The 20241-nt window shown below is 41.5% G+C and overlaps 1 protein-coding gene across 4 annotated transcripts in view; it reads left to right on the top strand.

Moving 5' to 3' along the window:
* The first annotated feature begins 7133 nt into the window (after nucleotides 1-7133).
* smoc1 (SPARC related modular calcium binding 1) overlaps nucleotides 7134-20241 on the top strand; it is a 43152-nt gene continuing 30044 nt past the window's right edge. For all 4 annotated transcript variants that reach the window (XM_069711565.1, XM_069711564.1, XM_069711562.1 and 1 more), the window contains exon 1: nucleotides 7134-7505. In XM_069711565.1, the coding sequence (XP_069567666.1) occupies nucleotides 7404-7505 (102 nt within the window). In that variant the 5' untranslated portion in view covers nucleotides 7134-7403. The remainder of the gene's footprint in view (nucleotides 7506-20241) is intronic.

Below are 20241 nucleotides of genomic sequence, written 5' to 3'. Positions count from 1 at the left end.
ACAGGATGCAGGTGGAAACAATCAGGGTGGGGCCAACAATCAGACACAGGTGGGAAGAGGAGGGGACAGGAAGTTAAGACAATAGAAACAAGACAGAAGTGGAGTTACCAATATAAAACAGGAAATGAACACAAAAAACTGAGGACAGAGGACCAGAGGACGAGTCATTGAGAAGACTAACCGCAAGAACGGAGTAAAGTGGACAAGAAGAAACTAATAAAACCAAACTAAACAACAAGAATGAACTGAGACATCCTCTAGTTTATGTGTTTCTCATGTTTTCTGCAGACATTTTAACATGTCAGAAAAGCACAGTGTAAATATTAAAATGAATGATCTCACTCGTGCAGTCGTCTGTGCTCACTGCTGTGACTTAATTGGACAATATAATACAATAATCATGAATATTCTTAATGTGCTTTTCCTAATGAGCCAACACGACTGCTGGGGAAAAAAACGCTGGATGGAGAAACTGAAATGTCTCCACACCTGCTTCTCAGCAGTGTCCCTCCATCTCCTCTCAACTAATGCTGCTGAAATGTTGATTTCTTTAAGTCTACATACAGTTTGCTAAATTTATAAATCATTCCAATGGAAAAAGTCTGATTTAATAACTAAAAAAAAAAAAAATCACAAACTAAACAGATTTTAGAGTTTTCTCACCCCTTTTACCGAATGTGATAGAAAAAAAATCTGGAAAAGAGACTTTAATTAAAATAAATCTGGAAATTTGCTGTCTGACAACCTCACACTCCTCCATGCAAAAGATTTTGACAGAGGTGAAAGGTCGAGGTTAGAGACAGAACTGCAACAACGAAGCCTCAACTTAAATGTTATTCATTTCTGGTTGAGATGGAAATCTTTCTTTAAAAGAGACACCTGAGAACAGTTACAATAAGACAGACTTCTGTTACAAGCATGAAAAGCATTAAACATTCCCTGGTTTTCCTATTTCTTCCACCACAAGTGCAACTACAACTACTTTAACTACACAAACTACAAGTGCTGCATTACTCTTATCACTAATACTGATGCTGCAACATCAGCAGCACTAATATCAAAAGATAGCAGCAAAGCAACAATATAATAATTGTTCTAGCGGGTCGAATAGAAGAAGTAAAAACTTTGTTTTGTATGCCCGACACATGTTGGATTTTTTTCATTGAAAGCCACCACTTTGTAAGACAGCCCGGTCTGGTTTGGTCCAGTCGGAGCGGTTGGATCAGGATTAGATAACTCGGCGATGATGACCCACTAAACTCCTGACCCGGACGAGGGAACAGTGCGAGTTTAATTGGCCCCGCCTGCGAGCCGTATCAGGAGGACAGCGGGTAACAAGTGACAACAGGGAACGTGCTGGCTGGCTTGTTAACCGGGGCCATGGGGTCCGGGAGGGAGGGGGGCGGGGGGCTACGGGGTCCGGGAGGGGGTTGTTGCACAGTTCACTGGTGCAGGGGTATGCTCAACAGAATCTCTGTGTTTTTGTTTTTGTTGTCGGGAGGGCATGCTCCCCACCACCAGAGCCGGACTGGGGGTTCATCGAGAGGTGAGCGGCTCGGTGCAGTCATGGAGACCACTGCGAGGGCCCAGCCCGGCCCGGCCCGGCCCGGCTGCTGCTCAGGGCCCAGCGCTCTGACTCACCTATTGGTTCTGTAGTGGGAACCAGTTCAGAGGTGCCAAAGCAAAATCAGTGTAATATGTGTAAAGGAAAGTACTCAACTGAAACTGGACAAAAATGCAATTCATTAAAAAGAACCTAGAGGGTTAATTTGATCATTTCTCTACAACATAAACTTGATGGGAAGATGGAAAATGTGTTTAATTAATCAAAACATCAATCAGTTGTTAAGTAAATCATTTAAAAAGCAATTTAACAAAATAATTAGATATGCTCCTACTGTACTGCTACTGCTGTTTTTTGTTGGCAGGTATGATGTTACAGGAAGAAAAAAAAACTGCTGAAAACAGTGATAAAGACCAACATCGGAAACTTTTCTTCCTGTTAAAAGGGAGTTTTCTTTCCTCCATCGGAGGTGCTTCTTCCTGTTAATACTTGTACACATTTAGAAGAATTAAGTGACTGAATGTGTGTTTTTTTCTGTAGTTTGGGAAGTACAGCATCGCTGCAGCACAATTTCAGCTACTATTCTTAAAAACTTGGCATCTGTTTAACATTTAATATCAGCAAAGCAAAAACAAACAACAAGATTCTTTACGAGGATTGTGAGAAAGTTACTAGTGTGTGTGTGTGTGTGTGTGTGTGTGTGTGTGTGTGTGTGTGTGTGTGTGTGTGTGTGTGTGTGTGTGTGTGTGTGTGTGTGTGTGTGTGTGTGTGTGTGTGTGCAGCATTGTACTCTCGCACACTCGCTGCCCTGCTGGAACACGCTGCCCTGTGAAGATGGAGACCTCTGGTTACCCCCAGTTCACATTTCCAGCCTCGGTTTGCCCACAGAAAGGGCCACGTTTTCTGGACAGTTTCAACTACACCACCCCCTCCTCTGACCTGCGCTTTCTGCAGCCACCTCCCCCTCCACCCCCGTCTCCCTCTGCTCTCCTCTGTGTTCTGTGGGACGGCACAGGGGTCCCATGCGGGTGTGGAGCAGTGGAAGGGGAAAAGGTCCCAGAGACAGAGCTGTTAATTCAATCAAGAGAGCGGTATGCTCAATTAGGCATCCATAAGGGCCCTGGATGGGTCCGGGGGCCCCGCAGAGGGCAGGCCGCCCCGTCCCTGGGAGGTATTAATTGTGGATGACAGTGTGTAAACAGTGGGGTGAATAGACAGCGCAGGTGCGGGACACCCCGGTCCAGACTCAATGGCCCTTTTCACACCCGTGGCTCCACTTTCCCTTTCATTCTCTCACTGTGTAAAAATCCCTCACATCTCTGATTAATGTTGCACATCATTTGGCTTTGTGTGCTTATTTGTTTGTTGCCGTGCGTTTCCGTCAGTGGGCGTGCTTCTACGTCAGCCTCGGTGTGAGCTTGAAGAGGGTAATAAGAGGCCAGGTCGCCGCTGGCCGGCCGGCCAACGGCTCCACACACACGGTTTCAGGAGGTTCATGTAAAATATTTGGAATTTATTAGATGAAATCCAGATGGCACTTTAAAAGCAGAGGGCTTTCTATCTTTCCGTTCACCTCCTTCCATCTGTCTGTCTGTGTTTCACTCGCTGCTGCAGTTGTTTGGTTGTTATCAGACACTCGTTAGAGAGCTGCAGAGATGGAAGAAGATTCAGACTCTACAGTGACGTAACCTCGAGGTAAAAATATCAATAATTAAAGATTTACTGAAGTGAAATACAGAAGTATCATCAACAAACATCCTCATCATGCAGAAGGATCTCTTTCAGAGTGTTATTATAGATTGAACGACTGGGCGTGAATTTGATAACTGATGTTTGAAGTAAAATCCTTTTTATATTACTGTAGGTCAATGTGGAGGCAAACTGTAAGGTCGTTTATCCCTTAATCATCAAATATAACACCGTCATTTGTTTTAAGTGTATAATAGTTACTTATAAAATAATTGGAAATGTAACTTTTAAGTCAAAGCAGTGCAGTACTTCAAACTATTTGTCTGTGGAGAAGTATTGAGTAACTTAAAATGGAAATATAAGTAAGAACTGTACTTTTTTTATGTAATTGAATGTCAAATTATTGGAGTTATTGGAGATTTTCAACTTTAAAAGTACTTTGACCCCTGGGATTAGCTGACTACATAATTTAATAACCATCAGGTTTTATTTGAACTGATTCTCAGGTATTAAAACATGAGGGAAATAATGCAGCTTTAATTTTGAAAAGTTAGTTTCCTGTTAAACTGTAAACAGCTGTGATGATAACCAGACAACACATTAATTTGCTCATCGATTATAATTCCTTTTTACCTCCAACATGCAGCGTCTGAACCGTGAGTGTGTGTGTGTCTGAACTGTGTGTGTGTCTGAACTGTGTGTGTCTGAACTCTGTGTGTGTCTGTGTGTGTGTGTGTTTGTGTGTTTGTGTGTCTGAACTGTGTGTGTGTGTGTGTGTGTGTGTGTGTGTGTGTGTGTGTGTGTGTGTGTGTGTGTGTGTGTGTGTGTGTGTGTCTGAACTGTGTGTGTGTCTGAACTGTACTTTTGGTCCACGTGACCTCCCGGCTGAACATCTGTGCTGATGCTCCTTCATCCGTCGGGTCTCTGGGTCTCTGTGTGGCCTCTGAGCTGCTCCGTCCGTTTCTGTCTGCAGACACCTGCTAATTTTCGGCCGTGTGTAGTCCGTGTAATCCGGGTGGGGGTGGGGTAGGTTGGGGGCGGCGGGAGGGAGGGGGGTGGAGGTGGAGTGGTGGTTGTAGGTGGGGTTGGGTGGGGGCCACTGCAGTAATTGGGAAGTACATTTCCTTTGAGCATGCCCATTCATTCCTCTTCTGTTGTTGTTGTCAGAGGTTTTCTTTCATGTGCGGCCAAATGACAACAGAATTAAAGTGTCGAGCCATGCTTTCCCTACAACAGCTTTACACCCCGGAGAACTCGCTCCTCTTTGTTCGGGGTGGAGGGTTGGAGCGAGAGGGACGAGCAGATATCCACCGATCTCGTTAACATTCCAAGAGAGACACTCCTGGTTCCCCCTCTCTGCGCTCCTCGTCCTCTCAGACCGGGAGAGGAGATCACGACACCACACGGACACTTCACTAATAGTTCGCTCCGAGTTTCTTTTCCTTCACGTCCGACTGTCCCCGTTTCGTCTCTCCTGACCCTCCTCTCGGACTGTTCTGAGAAAACGGCCGACCTGTGCACACAGAAATCATTAATGCTGACCCTAATTGTGCCAATTCCAGCAGCTCAATAGCTCTAATTACGAGGCTCTTCACTGAGGCACTCCAAAAGCCGCTGAACTGTCAAAACCAACAATTAAAAAATATCTATAGGAACAAAGACAGAGGGAAGGAGGAGGGGTGGGGGGGGGGTGACCGGATGGCCCTTTTCAGCACTTAAAAGCCCGGTTTCTGTGGACTGAAGCTGGACACCTGCACTAAACACGGCTTCCCTCGCTTTCAATGGGCCACACAATTCATCTGAAAGGAGAATGACGGAGAAAAGAGGACGTGGGAGCCAGAGGTGGACGAGCACAGTGTGGGACCGCTTTTATGAATCCAGTTAGCGTGCTCTTCTGTCAGGCTGCACAATAACGCTTTCAGATCCTTTACCTCAGTGGAAGGAGCAAATGTGGATTCTAAAAGCACATAGTTACACGTTGAAGTCGTGCACTGGAAATGTCAACAATTATTTTCAAACTGCATAAAATAAAAAAGTTTTTTTTTTTATGGGGGATTTATGTTGCAGTGTTCTACAACGAAAAAGTGGCATGACATGTTTTTGTACTTAAAAGTTAATGTACCTAGTTATGTTTCACCGCTTAATTATGATGATGAATCAGATTTTTGTGTATTTATTTGTGATATTATTCTTATATTCATGTTTCACTAGTTCTTATAGCCCAAATTCCTTTCAAATTTCAAAAATAAAAGTGATCAGAATTTGCTTGCTTTCCATGAGGGAAGAATTCATAGTTTGTTGTATTGATCATCAGTTTAAGGAGGTTATGTTTTCAGTGTGGTTTGTTTATTTGTTTGTTTGTCAGCAAGATTACAGAAAAACCACTGGCCCGATTTTAATTAAAAAATGTTGGAGGGAAGAAGCACGGAGCAGATAAGAACGCGTCCAACTTTGGAGCGGATACACAAATCATTTTTCACTAACGTAGCGAGATAAAGCATTCAGCCTGCTACATGCAATACATCCTTAAATCCAGTAGATGGCAGTAAAGTTCGATAAGACAAAACTTAGGCCATACAAAGACGATGACTTCGTATCTCAATGCACATTCACTCGTACCAATAAACACAGCAAGCAGTCGTTATGGACGGAGATTAAAGCGGAGAACCGGAGCCATTTCGATAAATAAATAACAATAAATAAATAATAAGTTAAGTTTACTAATATAGCAGCAGTCAGACTCAAGGAAATAATAAACTTATGGTCAAACTAAGAAAGAAAAACATGCACATTCATCATGCAACTAATGTATACTTACTCACATCAAAATTGTAATTATCTGCAGTCAGTCTGTTTATTCGATTATGTCATTATATTACATATGATTATTCAATAATGTTTTTTCAAAAAAAAAAAATTAAACTCCCTGTCAATCATCTGTGAAGCACTCAGAACTGCACTAACCAGTATGAAAAGTGCTGTTTGAATAAAGTTTGACTGCTGATTGATTTTATATCAGAATTATATTATATGAATTATAAGTTCATGTTTTAATATTTGCAAACACATCCATCATGTATGCTAATATAAATGCTTATGAAACAATTAATTACTGATGATTTTGTAAATTTTGACAGAAATATTGATGCTTGATTGATAAATGCATTTTTGTGTTGTAATAAATAGTTTAAATTTGTTTATTAAAGTTTAAGAGACAAGATATTTGTTTTGAAAAACGTAAAAGTCTGAGTTTTACAGAAAAATTAGGTTTTTCTCTGAAAAGTCAGTTAAATTACGATCAGTATTTGGAGATAAAGTGACACACAGCTGTTTTTACACAATCAACCGCTGAGTCCTGACACACACACACACACACACACACACACACACACACACACACACACACACACACACACACACACACACACACACACACACACACACACACACACACACACACACACACACACACACACAGGCTGAACCCCTGCAGTGCCTGTGACAGCTATTGACTTCACTCAATAGATGTTCTCCATTGTCACCCAAGTGCACAGGCTAAATGTCACGGCAGCAGGATGCGCGGCCATTATAGCGCATTATACGTCTCTGAATGGGGACGAGGTTTGACCTCACAATTGCTCGTCCATTGTCTGTACTCTCAAAGGCTGCTGATAACACACTGAGTGTCCCCGCAGCTGCTGCCTCTGCGGCTCCTCTCTGCAGACTGACCGCAGCAGCTCTTTCTCCTCTGAGGAGTTAGTCTGAAGTGGGCGTGGCTTCACCGCCATCCCTGCGCTGCTATTGGCCCCCTCGCAGTGTCAGTCAGTGATGCTGCTCCCTCCTTTGCTTTTAAATGAAGTTGCAATGGATACAGGCGCGACTCGAACCTGCGGAAACCGCGATGAACAGCTGATCCTGGATAAAAAAAAAACTCGCGCGCCATGGTCACCGCCGCGTCCTGACTCTCCTTCCACGCGCAGGCACTATGTGAATAGTTCTCGGAGAAGTAGACAAAAAGGAGAATCACTTAGAGGACAGAGAGGTTGTGGAGCGTGTTGTTTGGACCTGTTGATCATCGGTGTGACACACGGACACACTGCGCGCTCAGCCGACCTGCCGCTCCCTGCTCTGCGCTCACCGACGTTCCATTATGTTACTGTCGAGCTTCCTCATCTTCACCTCGTCTTACTTTTTGGCGCCGCTGTTCCTCTGTCACCTGCCTCAAGTGTCGGCGCAGAGGCATGGTTCACGGGTGAGTGGGGTACCTGGGGGTCTGCGAGCTCACACTTCCACACTCCTCATACTTTCAGAGGGATTAAATGAGCCAAAATGTGCGTAAATTATTATTATCCTAATGCATGGATCTGTGTCAGGTTTTAATTGTGCTTTATGTTTTTGACAACATTATTGAGTTTTAATCCTGAAATACTATCCTGAAATTGTCCTGTAGTTCAGATTCACAGGCATTGAAATATGCAATTCACATTAGATCATTTTGTGTGCCAGAACAAGTGTAAAATTAAAAGTATTGGACGATTTTAATCAATTATTCTGCAGTGCAATAAGAGTCCTCCAAAAGGGATTGATAAAGTCAACAGTTGGCATTAAATTCAGGCACTTTTCATCTCAAATAGTACATCTTATGGAGGCTAAACAAGTAAATGATTCATTTTTTACTGAAGTAAAGAAATAAGCTCCAGGGAGTGGAGGCACACTGACAGATATAAAGACTAAGATTTTAGTTTTTAAGGGCTTTTAAGGGCACATATTGTTTTTATTTAAGAGAAATTCAACTGTGATTCTCTTCCAAAAGAAAAAAATAACATTTTGGTTGTTGATGGCTGTAATTTTGAGACCTAAATTGACCTCTGATCTCGCTGAAGAGACGGTAGATCCGGTCCTGATGTCTGTCTCCAACCAGGTGGAGATTAAACTCAACAAAACTCACCACGTTTGGACACATTAAACTTGTTCTGGTGCATTTGTTAGGGCTATTTTAAAGGAATACAAATGATTCTGCTTCTCCTGAGTCTCTTCTACTTTTCTAGGACAGATCTTTGTCACCGTCATCTCCTTTTTTTTCTTCTTCCACCTCACACACACACTGCTTTACTTGTTCGAGCTTCTTTACAAATACCCGTGGCACGTCCAGGCAGAGAGGAGGGGAGGCGAGGTGGAGGCGGGGGGGTAAGTGATGTGAAGCGGAGGGGAACAGCATTGTTTCACTTTAGCAGATGCACTGTAATATTTGTGGTCGGGGTGGGAGGTGGGGGGGTGTAAGATTACTCATGGGGGGTTTGAATATGTAATAGTCTCGCACATATTGGAGCTATTTCACAACATGCTGCCCCCCCCCCCTCCTCCTCCTCCTCCTCGTACACAACACGCTGCGGTCAGAGTGCTCTGTGGAAAGAGCCGCAGTGAATTTATTCTTTTCTCTAATCACTTCTTTGTTCTTCACTTTTTTTTTTTTTTTATTGTTTTTCTACCATTGAAATAATGAGCGGATCAGAGTGGAGTGTGTGTGGTTTCAGTGGAATACAAGTGGCTGTAATTTGGGTATTTTCATGGATGATTCTGTTTAGGAAATCAGAAGAGAGGTGATTTTATTGGATCTGTCCCTCTGCAGCCAAAGTCTTTCTCCTTGTTGTAACTTCATCTGAAGGATTGCATTCTCCTCTGAGAAAGTCAGACGTAGGAAACTGTTTCTAAACCTCAATGGATAAACTCCAAAATAGTCTGAAAACAAGCACAAAAACTAGGAATAAAATGCTGACAATTTGCACCACATTGCCGTCATCAGCTTTATGCGCATCAAACTAAACCCTGCATCCTCTCCATCGTCCTCCTGCATGGATTACGTCCTCCTGCATGGATTACGGTCTCAGAGGAACGACACTCGTCCTTAGGCCGGCTGCATGAACACACGCCCCCCTCTCACACCACACTGGACCTTCCAGCATTGCTCACAGCTGCTGTAATACCAGAATTCACACCCCCCCTTCTCCACATTGATATCAGGAGACGAGGCCTGAGCTAATTTCACCGCTCCTTTCTCGTTTCCCTGCAGGCTGCATGATGCAACACGACCAAAACTCCTCAGAAAGGGTGAACACAAGGAACTGGGACAAAAAAAAAAAGAGCTTTAGATGATTCAGGCTGTGTGGGAAACTGACATGATTGTTTTACAAGGAGAACAGCAGCCCTCTGATGATGAGGATGGTGATCACACATCCAAATGATCTGCTCAAAATAATCGCGATCTCACTGAAAAACTGCTTAGTTTAGGATTAAAGTTCAGAGCAAATTGCTTTTCTTAACGAGACATCTCGGCTCCAGGAGTGATCGACGTAATGAGGCAGGTGGTGGACAGGCTCCGTCTCCTCCAACATTTATAAACCCAGAGGGGATGTGTTCAGAAATAAGGAACAACAAATGAGGAGGAATCCACGTATCCTGAAACCTTCATCAAATCAACCTGTCGGTACCCGGGCCGGGATGCTACGAGCAGACGACCTGTATACACTTTGGTGACAGCATCAGTGAGGACTCATAAACTCGAACAACAACAAACATAAACAGCTCCGGCCGGAGCAACGAAAAGCAGCCAAGACTGCATACCTCGGAGCTCGGGGAGCGTAGAGCCCCGGATCACAAGCAGGAAAGAGTTTTTATTGGTGTGAGGTAGAGCACAGCCACGGCGTAGGTGTGTGTGTGCGTGTGTTGATGCAACGTGTGGGTGCAGGTGCCTGCACGGTGACTCTTAATGATGCTGACAGTGCACGAAGGAATGGAGATCAGTGAGGGGATGCTTGGTTTTGAACTGAATATGAAAACAGAAGCGATTCTGCATCAAGTTTTGACGTCTTTTTCTGACAAAGTTTGTCACAAAGAATGAAGGAAATGTGAGATGTCAGAGCGACGGAGCAGATAAGTTTATAAAGAGTTTAGAAAAGCAACAAAAGTTGAGCTTTTCCCATAAAAATCTGGCTCTAGATACAGAATCATACAGACAATGTATTATTGCACTTCAGATCTTTGTTGTCCCACAACAGGAGGTTTGGTTTTAGTGCAAGGATGTATAAGAAAAATAGAAATATGAAAACAATAAGACAGTAAGTTCAGGCTTTCTTCAGTAAATCAGATTTGTTTCTCAGACCAGAGCTTCAGGACAGACTGTTTTGGATTTGGTGTGTCTAGACATCACCAACCTATCTGCATGGTTTGCCGTGGTAACGGCGTAGCTACGCTGGTGATGCAGCTTTCCAATGTGGAAGCAAAGTGCCAATAGACAGTTTATTTGTGCATCTGTCCGCAGACTGTTGTCCTCGTTGTCCTCCATAGAGACAAACTCCCTACTCTCGGATAGCTCTGCTAGCGTTAGCATCGATTCTGCTCACCCTGTCTCTCTGAAAATGATGTCATCATTGTGGTGTGACGCAAGGAAACCGATCTAAACCAGCAGAGTGTCCAGACTGAGACGCATCTGTAGAAATCTGACTAGAATCTGATTTGCAAAAAAATCTGATTTAATGTGTTGTTGTCTTTTTTTACTGGTCAGACTTTCAAAAATCATCCAGATAAAATCTGGATATGACAAGAAACGGATTTAAGATGCAGTCTGAACGAGGTCTGAGCTCAAGGACTCACAAAAATCAGCTGATGCTGCAGAGTTTCAGTCCATATTGTGGGTCCAAAAAAAAAAAAATCACCCAAATCTGAATTTCCCACAATGCAACATCTTTCAGTCTCTTTGCATCCAGGGGCAACTTCTGCACATTTTGAGTCTCCAGCTCCAGTCGAGAAAACCCAAAAGTATGATGCAACTTTTCTTACAGATTCCAAGACATTTTATTATTTACATCAAAGTAGAACCTTCAGCTGAAGCATCTTACTAAAGTCGTTTATCTGCAACCTGCAGCAGCACAACAAAACAAAGAAGAAAATGCAACAAAAGGACTCTGAAGGATTCCGAAACATCTCAGAAATGTTCTGAGAATGTTTGTCAGGATTCAGGACAGCTGTTCAAATCAGAGCTCTCTGCAACTATTCTGACATAATGAGGAGGAAAAATGAGGATTTCTGAAAAACAGCATGCAGGATAGTTGCTATGAAAACATCCGACAACAAACAAACAAATAAATCTGGCCTTAATCGTATCAGTGTTGGTTGACTTACCGAATTATATTGACACAAAACTTACATATTTACAGGAATAAGATGACTTTATGTATTTACTTCTGCTTATTTAGTAAAGGTATGCTAAAAAGATCAAATATTTTGTCTTTGAGGTAGTTTACCTGTGTTAATAAGATAATATTAAGACAGAAATGAAACTGAGAACGATGAAGAAGAGAGATGAAGAGGAGCTGATGTTCAGAGCTCATTTCTCCTTTTACTCTTTATGGGGAATGAGGTCAGAGTCTGGCGTCACCGTCTTCTGTGAAGAGGAGCAGTGATGAAGAACAAACCTTTCTGTTTGTGATCAGAAACTAAAAACAGTCTGAGGTGATGAAGTTTGAGGTTTTAGGCTAGTTTGTTGTGTTTGATTTTACAAACAGGATGATTTCGCTGATGCTGATGGTTGTCGTGGAAACAGAAAATTCTGAAGGGTTCTTCCTCTGGGGATCATGAATGTCCTCTGCAGCTCTTTTAAAGTCTCTAATGTTGTGTTTGCAAATAAAAGCTTTAATGTTGGATGTTCACAGAATTTGCAAACGCCTACTTTTCATCCTTGTAGATGTTTCTTCTGTTCCGTTCTGCTGAAATATTTTGTCCATTATTATTTTTCTTTTGTAGAAGTTGAATTGTGACCTCGTGAGTTTACGAAAGGAAGAGTCACCAAAACATTTATTCTATTTATCCCTGTTGGAGGGATTATGGATTATATATTATCTGTTCTGTTGGGCTTGTTTAAGATCATTTTGTGAAGTCTGTTTGAATAAAGAAGACAAATTGAGGGAATTAAATGACAACTTTAAAGCTCTAAACAGCAACTGAACTCCATTAAACAACAAAATTGAACTGAACTCTCAAACACAGTAAACGTCTGACGTGACGAGACTCCTCGGCTCCTACAGGTGACCCACCAGGTGACTCCACCTGCGGCCAATTAAACTGCTCACGCATGTCGATTCCCTCCGATGACGGCGTGATCTCCAAACCCATTTCATGCTCAATTTCAGTTCTTTCTAATCAGCGTAATGAGAAGCAGTCGAAGTCCGGCTCTGACAGTCGGCGCCTCCACTTGACCTCTCGTCTCTGCTGCACGTGCTCCTGATAGTTATTATAGTGAGTCCACTCTGGGAACTTTAGTATTTTGTGTTCAGGTTCTTGTTTGAGGAGAGGACCACCTGCTGAGAGAGTCGTGGCTCTTTTTTTTTTTCATCCTCCAGATTATCAGGGTGGCAGAAACACTTCCTGTTCTGCAGATTAGCTTCTAATTATTTGTGAGTTTCCTTTGATTCCAGAGAGTGTGTGGTCTCGTGGAAAACATGCACATTTCCACCTCCGAGCAGCAGAGATGGCCGACTGTTCTGCAGCCAGGACGGAGCATTAGCTAGAAACAGGGAATGCCGTTAATCAGATTTAGAGAAGGAAGAACGAGTCTCTCTCCAAACTTAGATTTTTTTAAAATTTCGTCACACCACTTCAAAAGAAAAACGAGGAAGTCATCGCACTCGTTGATTAAACCATTCATCTCCTCACCGTCGACGAGAGGAAATCTGAGCTCAGCGTGGTGTGAAAATCAGAGTTCTCGAATCTTTTTATAATAAAAACTGGATCAAATGACTGAGTTTAATGGGACAAAATAACAAAGAATGATCACATGTCAGCAGTTTTCCTCGTCTTTACGCTGCACTGAAGTTTTCTGTTTTTTTAATCAATTTAAAACAGACAGAAACAGAAACTTTTTGTTTTTTAAGGATGAGGCTCAGCTGTTCACAGTCCTGTATTTCTTTGTATATCAGCTCACTAGAGGAGAAAACTAAAGATTAAATGTCAACGTTCTTGACTTTAATAATGTGACAGTAATTATATGAAGAGGAAGACTTAAAGCAAACGATGGACTACAGTTTTGTGAAAGCTGTCGAGCTTCATTGGTGCTTTCTGCTTCATGACCTGCTTCGGTTTTGTCTTTTAATGGTAAATTACAGGTTTCCTCTTCAACACAAAACCCAATTAAGAAGTTTAAAAGGGAATACGAGGGAGGATGAGAAGGCAGCAGCGTTGCAGTCGCTTATTTACTACTTTTTTTCTGTACGTTAATTCAAACAGCATGAAGGACGGCAGATTTCCTGAAAACTAGATGCTAATTATCGGACAACGGCGATTAACTCGGATCGTTAAAAACACACAACGTGGTGGACAACTTTCATTGGCTCGTTACCTCACTTTCATCCTCCTCTTCCTCACTTTGACTGACCCACTTGTTAACGACACAGGGATGCATGCATGTATGTATTTATGTATGCGTTGCTGTTGTTGTGCTCAAATGGGATAATGAGCCCGTCACATGTTCGCGTGATACAAACACACGCACTCACTTACGCACACGCACACACACACACGGCCTATAATGAATCCATCTGTGCATGCAAAAGGCCTTTTCCTTCGAAGCAGTGATGTCATTCATGTCGAGGTGACTGTTTCCTTTATTTAAACAGATCAGACAGCGTTTTCCAGCCTCTCATTTATCCTTCATCTGTTTTATCCAGTCAGAGAAAGAGCTGAAGTCAAAACTTGTTAGAATAAAACAGACACGGGAGTCATTATAAGTTTCAATCAGAAAAAATTCTGGAAAAACTGGGAACAATTTGAACCCCTGCGCCCTGTGATTACAACCCCACTGCAGCCTGTGTTTGTATTACAAGACGACGCAGCCAAATAACCCAATATTTCTCGTCTGAATATAATTATTAACGCTGTGCAAGGAACTCTTTAAGACAGCTGCCCAACATCTGCATCACCTCTGAGACACGACACACAACAGTCACCAAAGCTCAGATTTCATTTGATCTTAACGAAGCCTCATCATCATTTTCTTGTCTTATTAAGTTATTGATTTCTCTGAACAGCAGTTCATAAAGTGTTGGCAGGGAAATTTATATTAAAACTAACCAGGAGTATTAAATTACTTCGATGGCGTGTGGACGGGACTTTTTGAGTTTTCACAGTTAAAGACAGTGATTTTTAAATGTAACATCTCTCTTCCTGGAAGTCCTGGCTGCAGGTCTGAAACCTCATCTCTGCTGGCAGCTCGGAAACACCGACTCTCTTTGTACAATCTTCAACATAACAGACAGAAACACACCGAGACTCGTTGTTACAGTAGCTCATTGCAAACAGCATGCTAACATCATCAAATGCTAATTCACAGGACCACACCGAAGGGTCTGCAAGTTTTAGCCTCTCAGTTTCATTTCTATATGAATACGTAACATCTTCAGCTCGTTTCAGTCCTGCATTTTGCATCCTGAACTTGCAGACGATTCTGTAGTGCTTTATAAACTCCTCTATTTCTCCAGCCGTCTGCTGATTTCCATTAGTTTACTGAAATGTTTTTTGCTGTAATTTAAATGTGTTGATTCTTTAAAAAGTTCGTACAAAAATGTCGACCCAAAGCCGAAATGTGCAGCATGAAGCTCTTTACACACCAGAGAAGTGACGAATAAACAATGCGTTAAAACCGTATTTACAGTGTACACGAAAAGAGTCCAAATGAACGGCGCCCTCTTGTGGTATTCACAATGTCGGGTCTCAAAACTTTCTCGAGTTCACGAGGTTGTGACGTGTTTGTTTACAGAAAGGTCAGAGGTCATGGAACTTAATGTTTGGTTGGGTGTTAAGCTAATATATTGTAGTTTTAGTCATGTAGAGTTTGTCTTAGTAACTTAGATAACAGCCTACGTCTGAGGAAGATGTTCATCTTCCCAACGGCCTCATCTTTTCCCTCTGTGCCTTTTTCATTTCCCGTGTTACGTTACCCCCCCTACGTTACGTCGCTGATTCTCAACTTCCTATCGTGAGCCCAACAATTTTATAGGACTGCGATACTTTACTAAAGCCTACTCACTAAGGCCCGTACAGTATTTGAGTATAAAAGCTAAATATAATTGATGCTATAATGTGCTGCAATTTCCCGCATTCTATCCGTCCACAGCATTTTATTTCCTGTCAAACCAGTTCTCAAGTATCTGCGATATAAATTAGATAACTTGGTTCTGATCGCCGTCCTAAAGCTGAAAATAGGATCAACTGTTTACATTGTGTTATATGACTGTTTTAATAGACATGTGTCCATAGAAATGACTCTTCTACACATGAAGCCAGTTGGACAGTTTAAGCTTTAGTAGACTGCAGATTTATTTATTTACCGCTTTTGTTCACGTTGCCTGCTCCCCCCCTCCCGTCAGCCCTTTAAGCAAGCGTATATAAAAATTATTTTCTAATCATCTTCTCTCTTGTTGCTCCACTGCTGCGGGTCGAGCTGGAACCAATTCCCTGCCAGTGACGGTAAAAAAAGGCCTTTTCTCTAACACTGTAATGGTTGCACAACGGGGGTTGCATTTCACTTATTTTATGAGTGGTGAAGAGGGAGCTCACGTGTGTGTGTGTGTGTGTGTGTGTGTGTGTGTGTGTGTGTGTGTGTGTGTGTGTGTGTGTGTGTGTGTGTGTGTGTGTGTGTGTGTGTGTTGGGGGAATTTTGGCTTGTTAAATGTGAGAATCTCAATGCTCATTGTTTCCCGGTTGAAGATATCAGAACCATCGTGTGACTCCCCACCGTGTTCTACCTTCAACTATTATCTTCATCTCTTTGGTGGGCCGTCAGGAAGAGGAGGATTTCACATCCTAATAATGTTGGGAAATTTATGAGCTGTCTCCTTGTCCATTAAAGCTAAAAAAAAAAATGAAAATGATGCTTTTCTCCTCTTTGGGAATGAAAGAAAGGGCATCGGAGTGGCTGTTAAAGGGAAATGTATTCCCTCAGGGATGCATTCAATACTCTAAATCCTTAATGTGCTGCCTGCTACACTAAAATGTAAAACTTTGCAGGACGAACGAGTTCCTCTCTGCAAGTTAAAGTTATTTTGCGTTATTCTGATGCAGTAAAAGCTCCTGTTAAATGTGTTTAATTAAAAAGTTGTTTGTTTGGTTTTGATTAGGACAAATGAGACTGTTTTCCCTTTAGGAGATCATTTCAGGTCTCGTCATCCTGACCGGCACTGCAGCAGCTGATGGCTGTCAAACAGACGTTTGTTTTAACCTCCTTAACTCGCCAGGCGGGCCGGGTTTATCACATCAGGACAATGTAGCCTAAGGAAAGTGTAAAAGACTTTGTCGGGTGCTAAAAGACGAAGCTCACTTGTGTAATCGTCCTCCGCAGTTAATCAGGCTAATTGTCGCTTTATTTTGAAAGTACTGATAGTGAGCTGCATTCACATTGATTGCACTGAAGCAGCGGTACTGTACTGGATCTGAAAGGCGGCTGTGACTAAGTGCAGAGACCGCAGATTAGATTAGAGAGAGTTTAGTAAACAGACTGTTTGATAATCTCTCTGCAAGGTTTGTTCTCGTCTTTCTTCGAGAAGCTGGATGTTTTTGTGGCGATTGTTTTTAATCTGAAACTGTTTTGGGCTGTTTTATGAATTAAGTATTATTAGCAGTGACCCTAGTGTAGTTCAATATTTTAGGAGATGCACTGAAATGCTGAAAGTGAAATGTATATATTGATACTACCCTCAACTATGTAGGGTAAATATAAAGCTACAGTCGGTTAGCTCAGCATAAAGGTGGGAAATAAGGCGCTATTTGCAAAGTCTACCTACCCGACACAAACAAGCTTCCGGTTTTCCCCACAGACTGGATATAAAAGTGTTCGTAGCTTCTGGATCTGAAAAATGAGGCTGATGCAAAAGTGCCTTAAAGTGCAATACCACCGAGTGCCACTAGAGGTTGGCTCCAGAAAGCCTCCGGCTCCATAGACTCCCATTCAAATTCTCTTCTGAAATACAAAGTCAATAAATGTTTTCCACAAATCATTATGGCGTCATTCACTAAAGTAATTTCTTCTTTTTAGTTTTCTAGCAGTCTATCTGAAAATAATCCCGTCAATAATTAGATATTAGGCTTCAACGAGCACTTTGTTTGGGGGCATGTCTGTTTGATTGACAGGCCTGTGTTTCAATCTAGGTTTCTAGTATTGGTGGTTGGAGCAGTGTCCTCGGATTTCTAATCAGATCTAGTCAAATCCGATGCTCGCTCATCTTATGTTCAGCAAGAAAGTACATAACGTATTTCCTAAAATGTTGAAATATTTAATAGGTTTTAATGACAGTCAACAACTCCAGTGTTATTTTTTGTGTCACTCTTTATGATGTTTGTCATCCTTTTTAACTATTATTTAAAGTTTATTGTACTGAACCATAACACAGAAGTTTACACACCATTAAATACGAGATGCACCTCGGTGCTATTGGACGGGCAACATCAATACCTCAAAAGAAAAACAATGTGTCAAAATGTTCCCGTCACTGTTTGACTCACATTTTCCTGACCTTTAAGAGTACTTTAATAAAAAGTTCAATTCAAGAACTCCCCACCATGTCGGGAAAGTCTTCCCAATCTGCTGGAGTCTCTGGTTCCACCTTTCCGGGAGTCTGAGGGTGGGACGGTGTGACTAAGAAAACGTGGGAGACTCGGTGGAAGTGTTTATGTCCACTCAGCAAACAATGCCATCACAAAATCTGTGATTTAAAGCTTTATTATGACAGTGGACGTGAAGGGCCTGCATCCATTAGTGTTGTGAGTCAGGGACGGGGAGGACAGGTCAGTCGGTGGGCAGAGGACAGACTCTGTGGCTCTAAAACCTGCAGCAGGGTCCGGAGATGCTTTAAATCACTATCTTAAAAGGTGATTTACCAGTTCATCACACAGACAAACTGCTTTCCAGTCTATTCCTTTTTAACATCTTCTGCGTTTTCTACCCTTGTTGTAATGAAATAAATAAGAAAATCGACACAAACTATTCTGAAAATAACTCCAGATATCACCTTTTTTTTCTAACCACTAAATTATTAGTGTTTTTCTTTTTACTGAAGTCAAGATGAAGACAGTTAAAAACTAAATGATGTGCTATGTTTTCCTCCCTGTCTGCACTTTCTCATGAAGAGACACATCATGATTTAGTTTGACTTTTTTCTACCTCTCCTCAGTGCCAAAGCTGGAGACTCAACATCCTGTCTGGCCTTTTTTTTAATTGTTAGAACAAGATAGATTTGTGTCCCACTTAAGTCTCCTTTTGTTTGAATTTTCTTCTATCTTTTTTTTTTTTTTTAATATAAATTAAAGGAAAGTTTCAAAGTTTAAGAGGAGAAGAGGGAACTAACATTTTCAAAGAGGCATTTGTTTTTTGAATAAATTAAACCTGTAATTGTCCAGTTTCAGGACAATTCCTTTAACTTTTACTTCCTAATTTTATCAGGCAGAAACTCACCCTGCAGTATCTTTTTTTCTATTTCAGGAAGTCTAATCTCTTTGCTGATAATCTTTTCTGTGCTGTGACAGCATGATAAGTCTGGCACTGCAAAAAGCTGGCCAAACCTATTTTAAGTCTTATATTTCGACTACAGTTTAAATATGCTGCTATGGGGAGAAATTATTTTACATTTTTTCCTGATGAGGTTTCATCTGTTTCAGGAAAACAAGCCAACAGGAAGCAGTTCTCTTCACTAAAATGTAGAAAATGATCCAATTCATTTGCATTGGACTCACGAAATATTAACTCACCACTTGGCAGGTTTTTAAACTTCTTTTTTTTTTTACATAAATTTTGTATTAAATATAGAAATTAATGTTCTTGACTGTCCTAACCGACAGCACTGGCAGAAGCTGTTCGGAAGAGGACTTTAAATAGATTATTTTCTGACCTGTGGCTCATTTTCCTCACCACATTTTGGATTTCTACTGCTCGCTATAGCAAGCTTAACAAGTTTAAAACTCCCATTTTGTTTCCAGGTCAGCGGAGAAAGAAATATTAGCCAGAATGTGACAAAGAATATTAAATTCAAGCAGTAAGACTCTGCTGCTGCCGTGTCTCAGAGAGTCTTCGTTATTTAGAAGCTTGGCTGAAGTGACGGCTGCGTACGTATGTCGGTTGGCCTTCAGTTCAGCTGGTTAATAGATGGATAAAATAGCAATTTTAAATTAAAGTCTGTGATGAGTGTCATTTGTTTTTCCCCAAAAGGGGCGGGGTCATATTGCAAGCTTAACTTCTCGGCTGTGTCAGGCTAATGTTAGCTTTTAGCTAACAAAGAAGAGCCCTAGTGGCAACTATGTGAACTGTTGTTATGAGGCCTCGAGTTCATATTTTGTCCATCACCATCTTGATAGTTTGGAGCGGTTTGGAGATGGAAGTGACAATATTTGGAGGAGCAGAAACCCAACTGCACCACAGGCCTGTCAATCAAACTGTCTGTTTGATTGACAGGCCAGTGGCCCACAAAAAACATCTATTTGAAGCTTATTTTCTAATTAATGACGGAATATTTTCAGATGGACCGCCAGAAAACTAATAAGAAAGAGTGACTTTAGCTAATAACACCGACTTTGTATTTGATGAGAGAAGTTGAATGGGAGTCTATGGAGCCGGAGGGTTTTTGGAGCCGACTTAGTGGCACTAGGTGGTATTTCAGCTTAAGGCACTTATATATCAGCCTCATTTTTCAGACCCAGAAGCTACAAACACTTTTATATACAGTGTATGGTGCCATATTCTTTTACAATAAAATTTATGATGTGGCATTTCTGTTAAGAAAAACTGCATCTTGCTAATTTATAGTATGCAACATAGAGTTTCTTGGTTTCTGTATGCTTATTAACAATGGCAGTCATTAAATGCAAAAGAAAAAGGATTTCCAGAAAGTCTTCTTACTAAACTGAAGTCTTAAAGTGAAGAGTTATTTATAAGTGATTGATTGAAGTTAAAA

Source organism: Brachyistius frenatus, unplaced genomic scaffold, assembly GCF_029030835.1.
Source record: "Brachyistius frenatus isolate BFR_SWC_R1_liver_20210118 unplaced genomic scaffold, ASM2903083v1 Contig_102, whole genome shotgun sequence".
In the NCBI taxonomy this organism is placed as follows: Eukaryota; Metazoa; Chordata; class Actinopteri; family Embiotocidae; genus Brachyistius; species Brachyistius frenatus.
The sequence above is the reverse complement of the archived record's forward strand: the minus strand, read 5'-3'. Positions and strand labels throughout refer to the sequence as shown.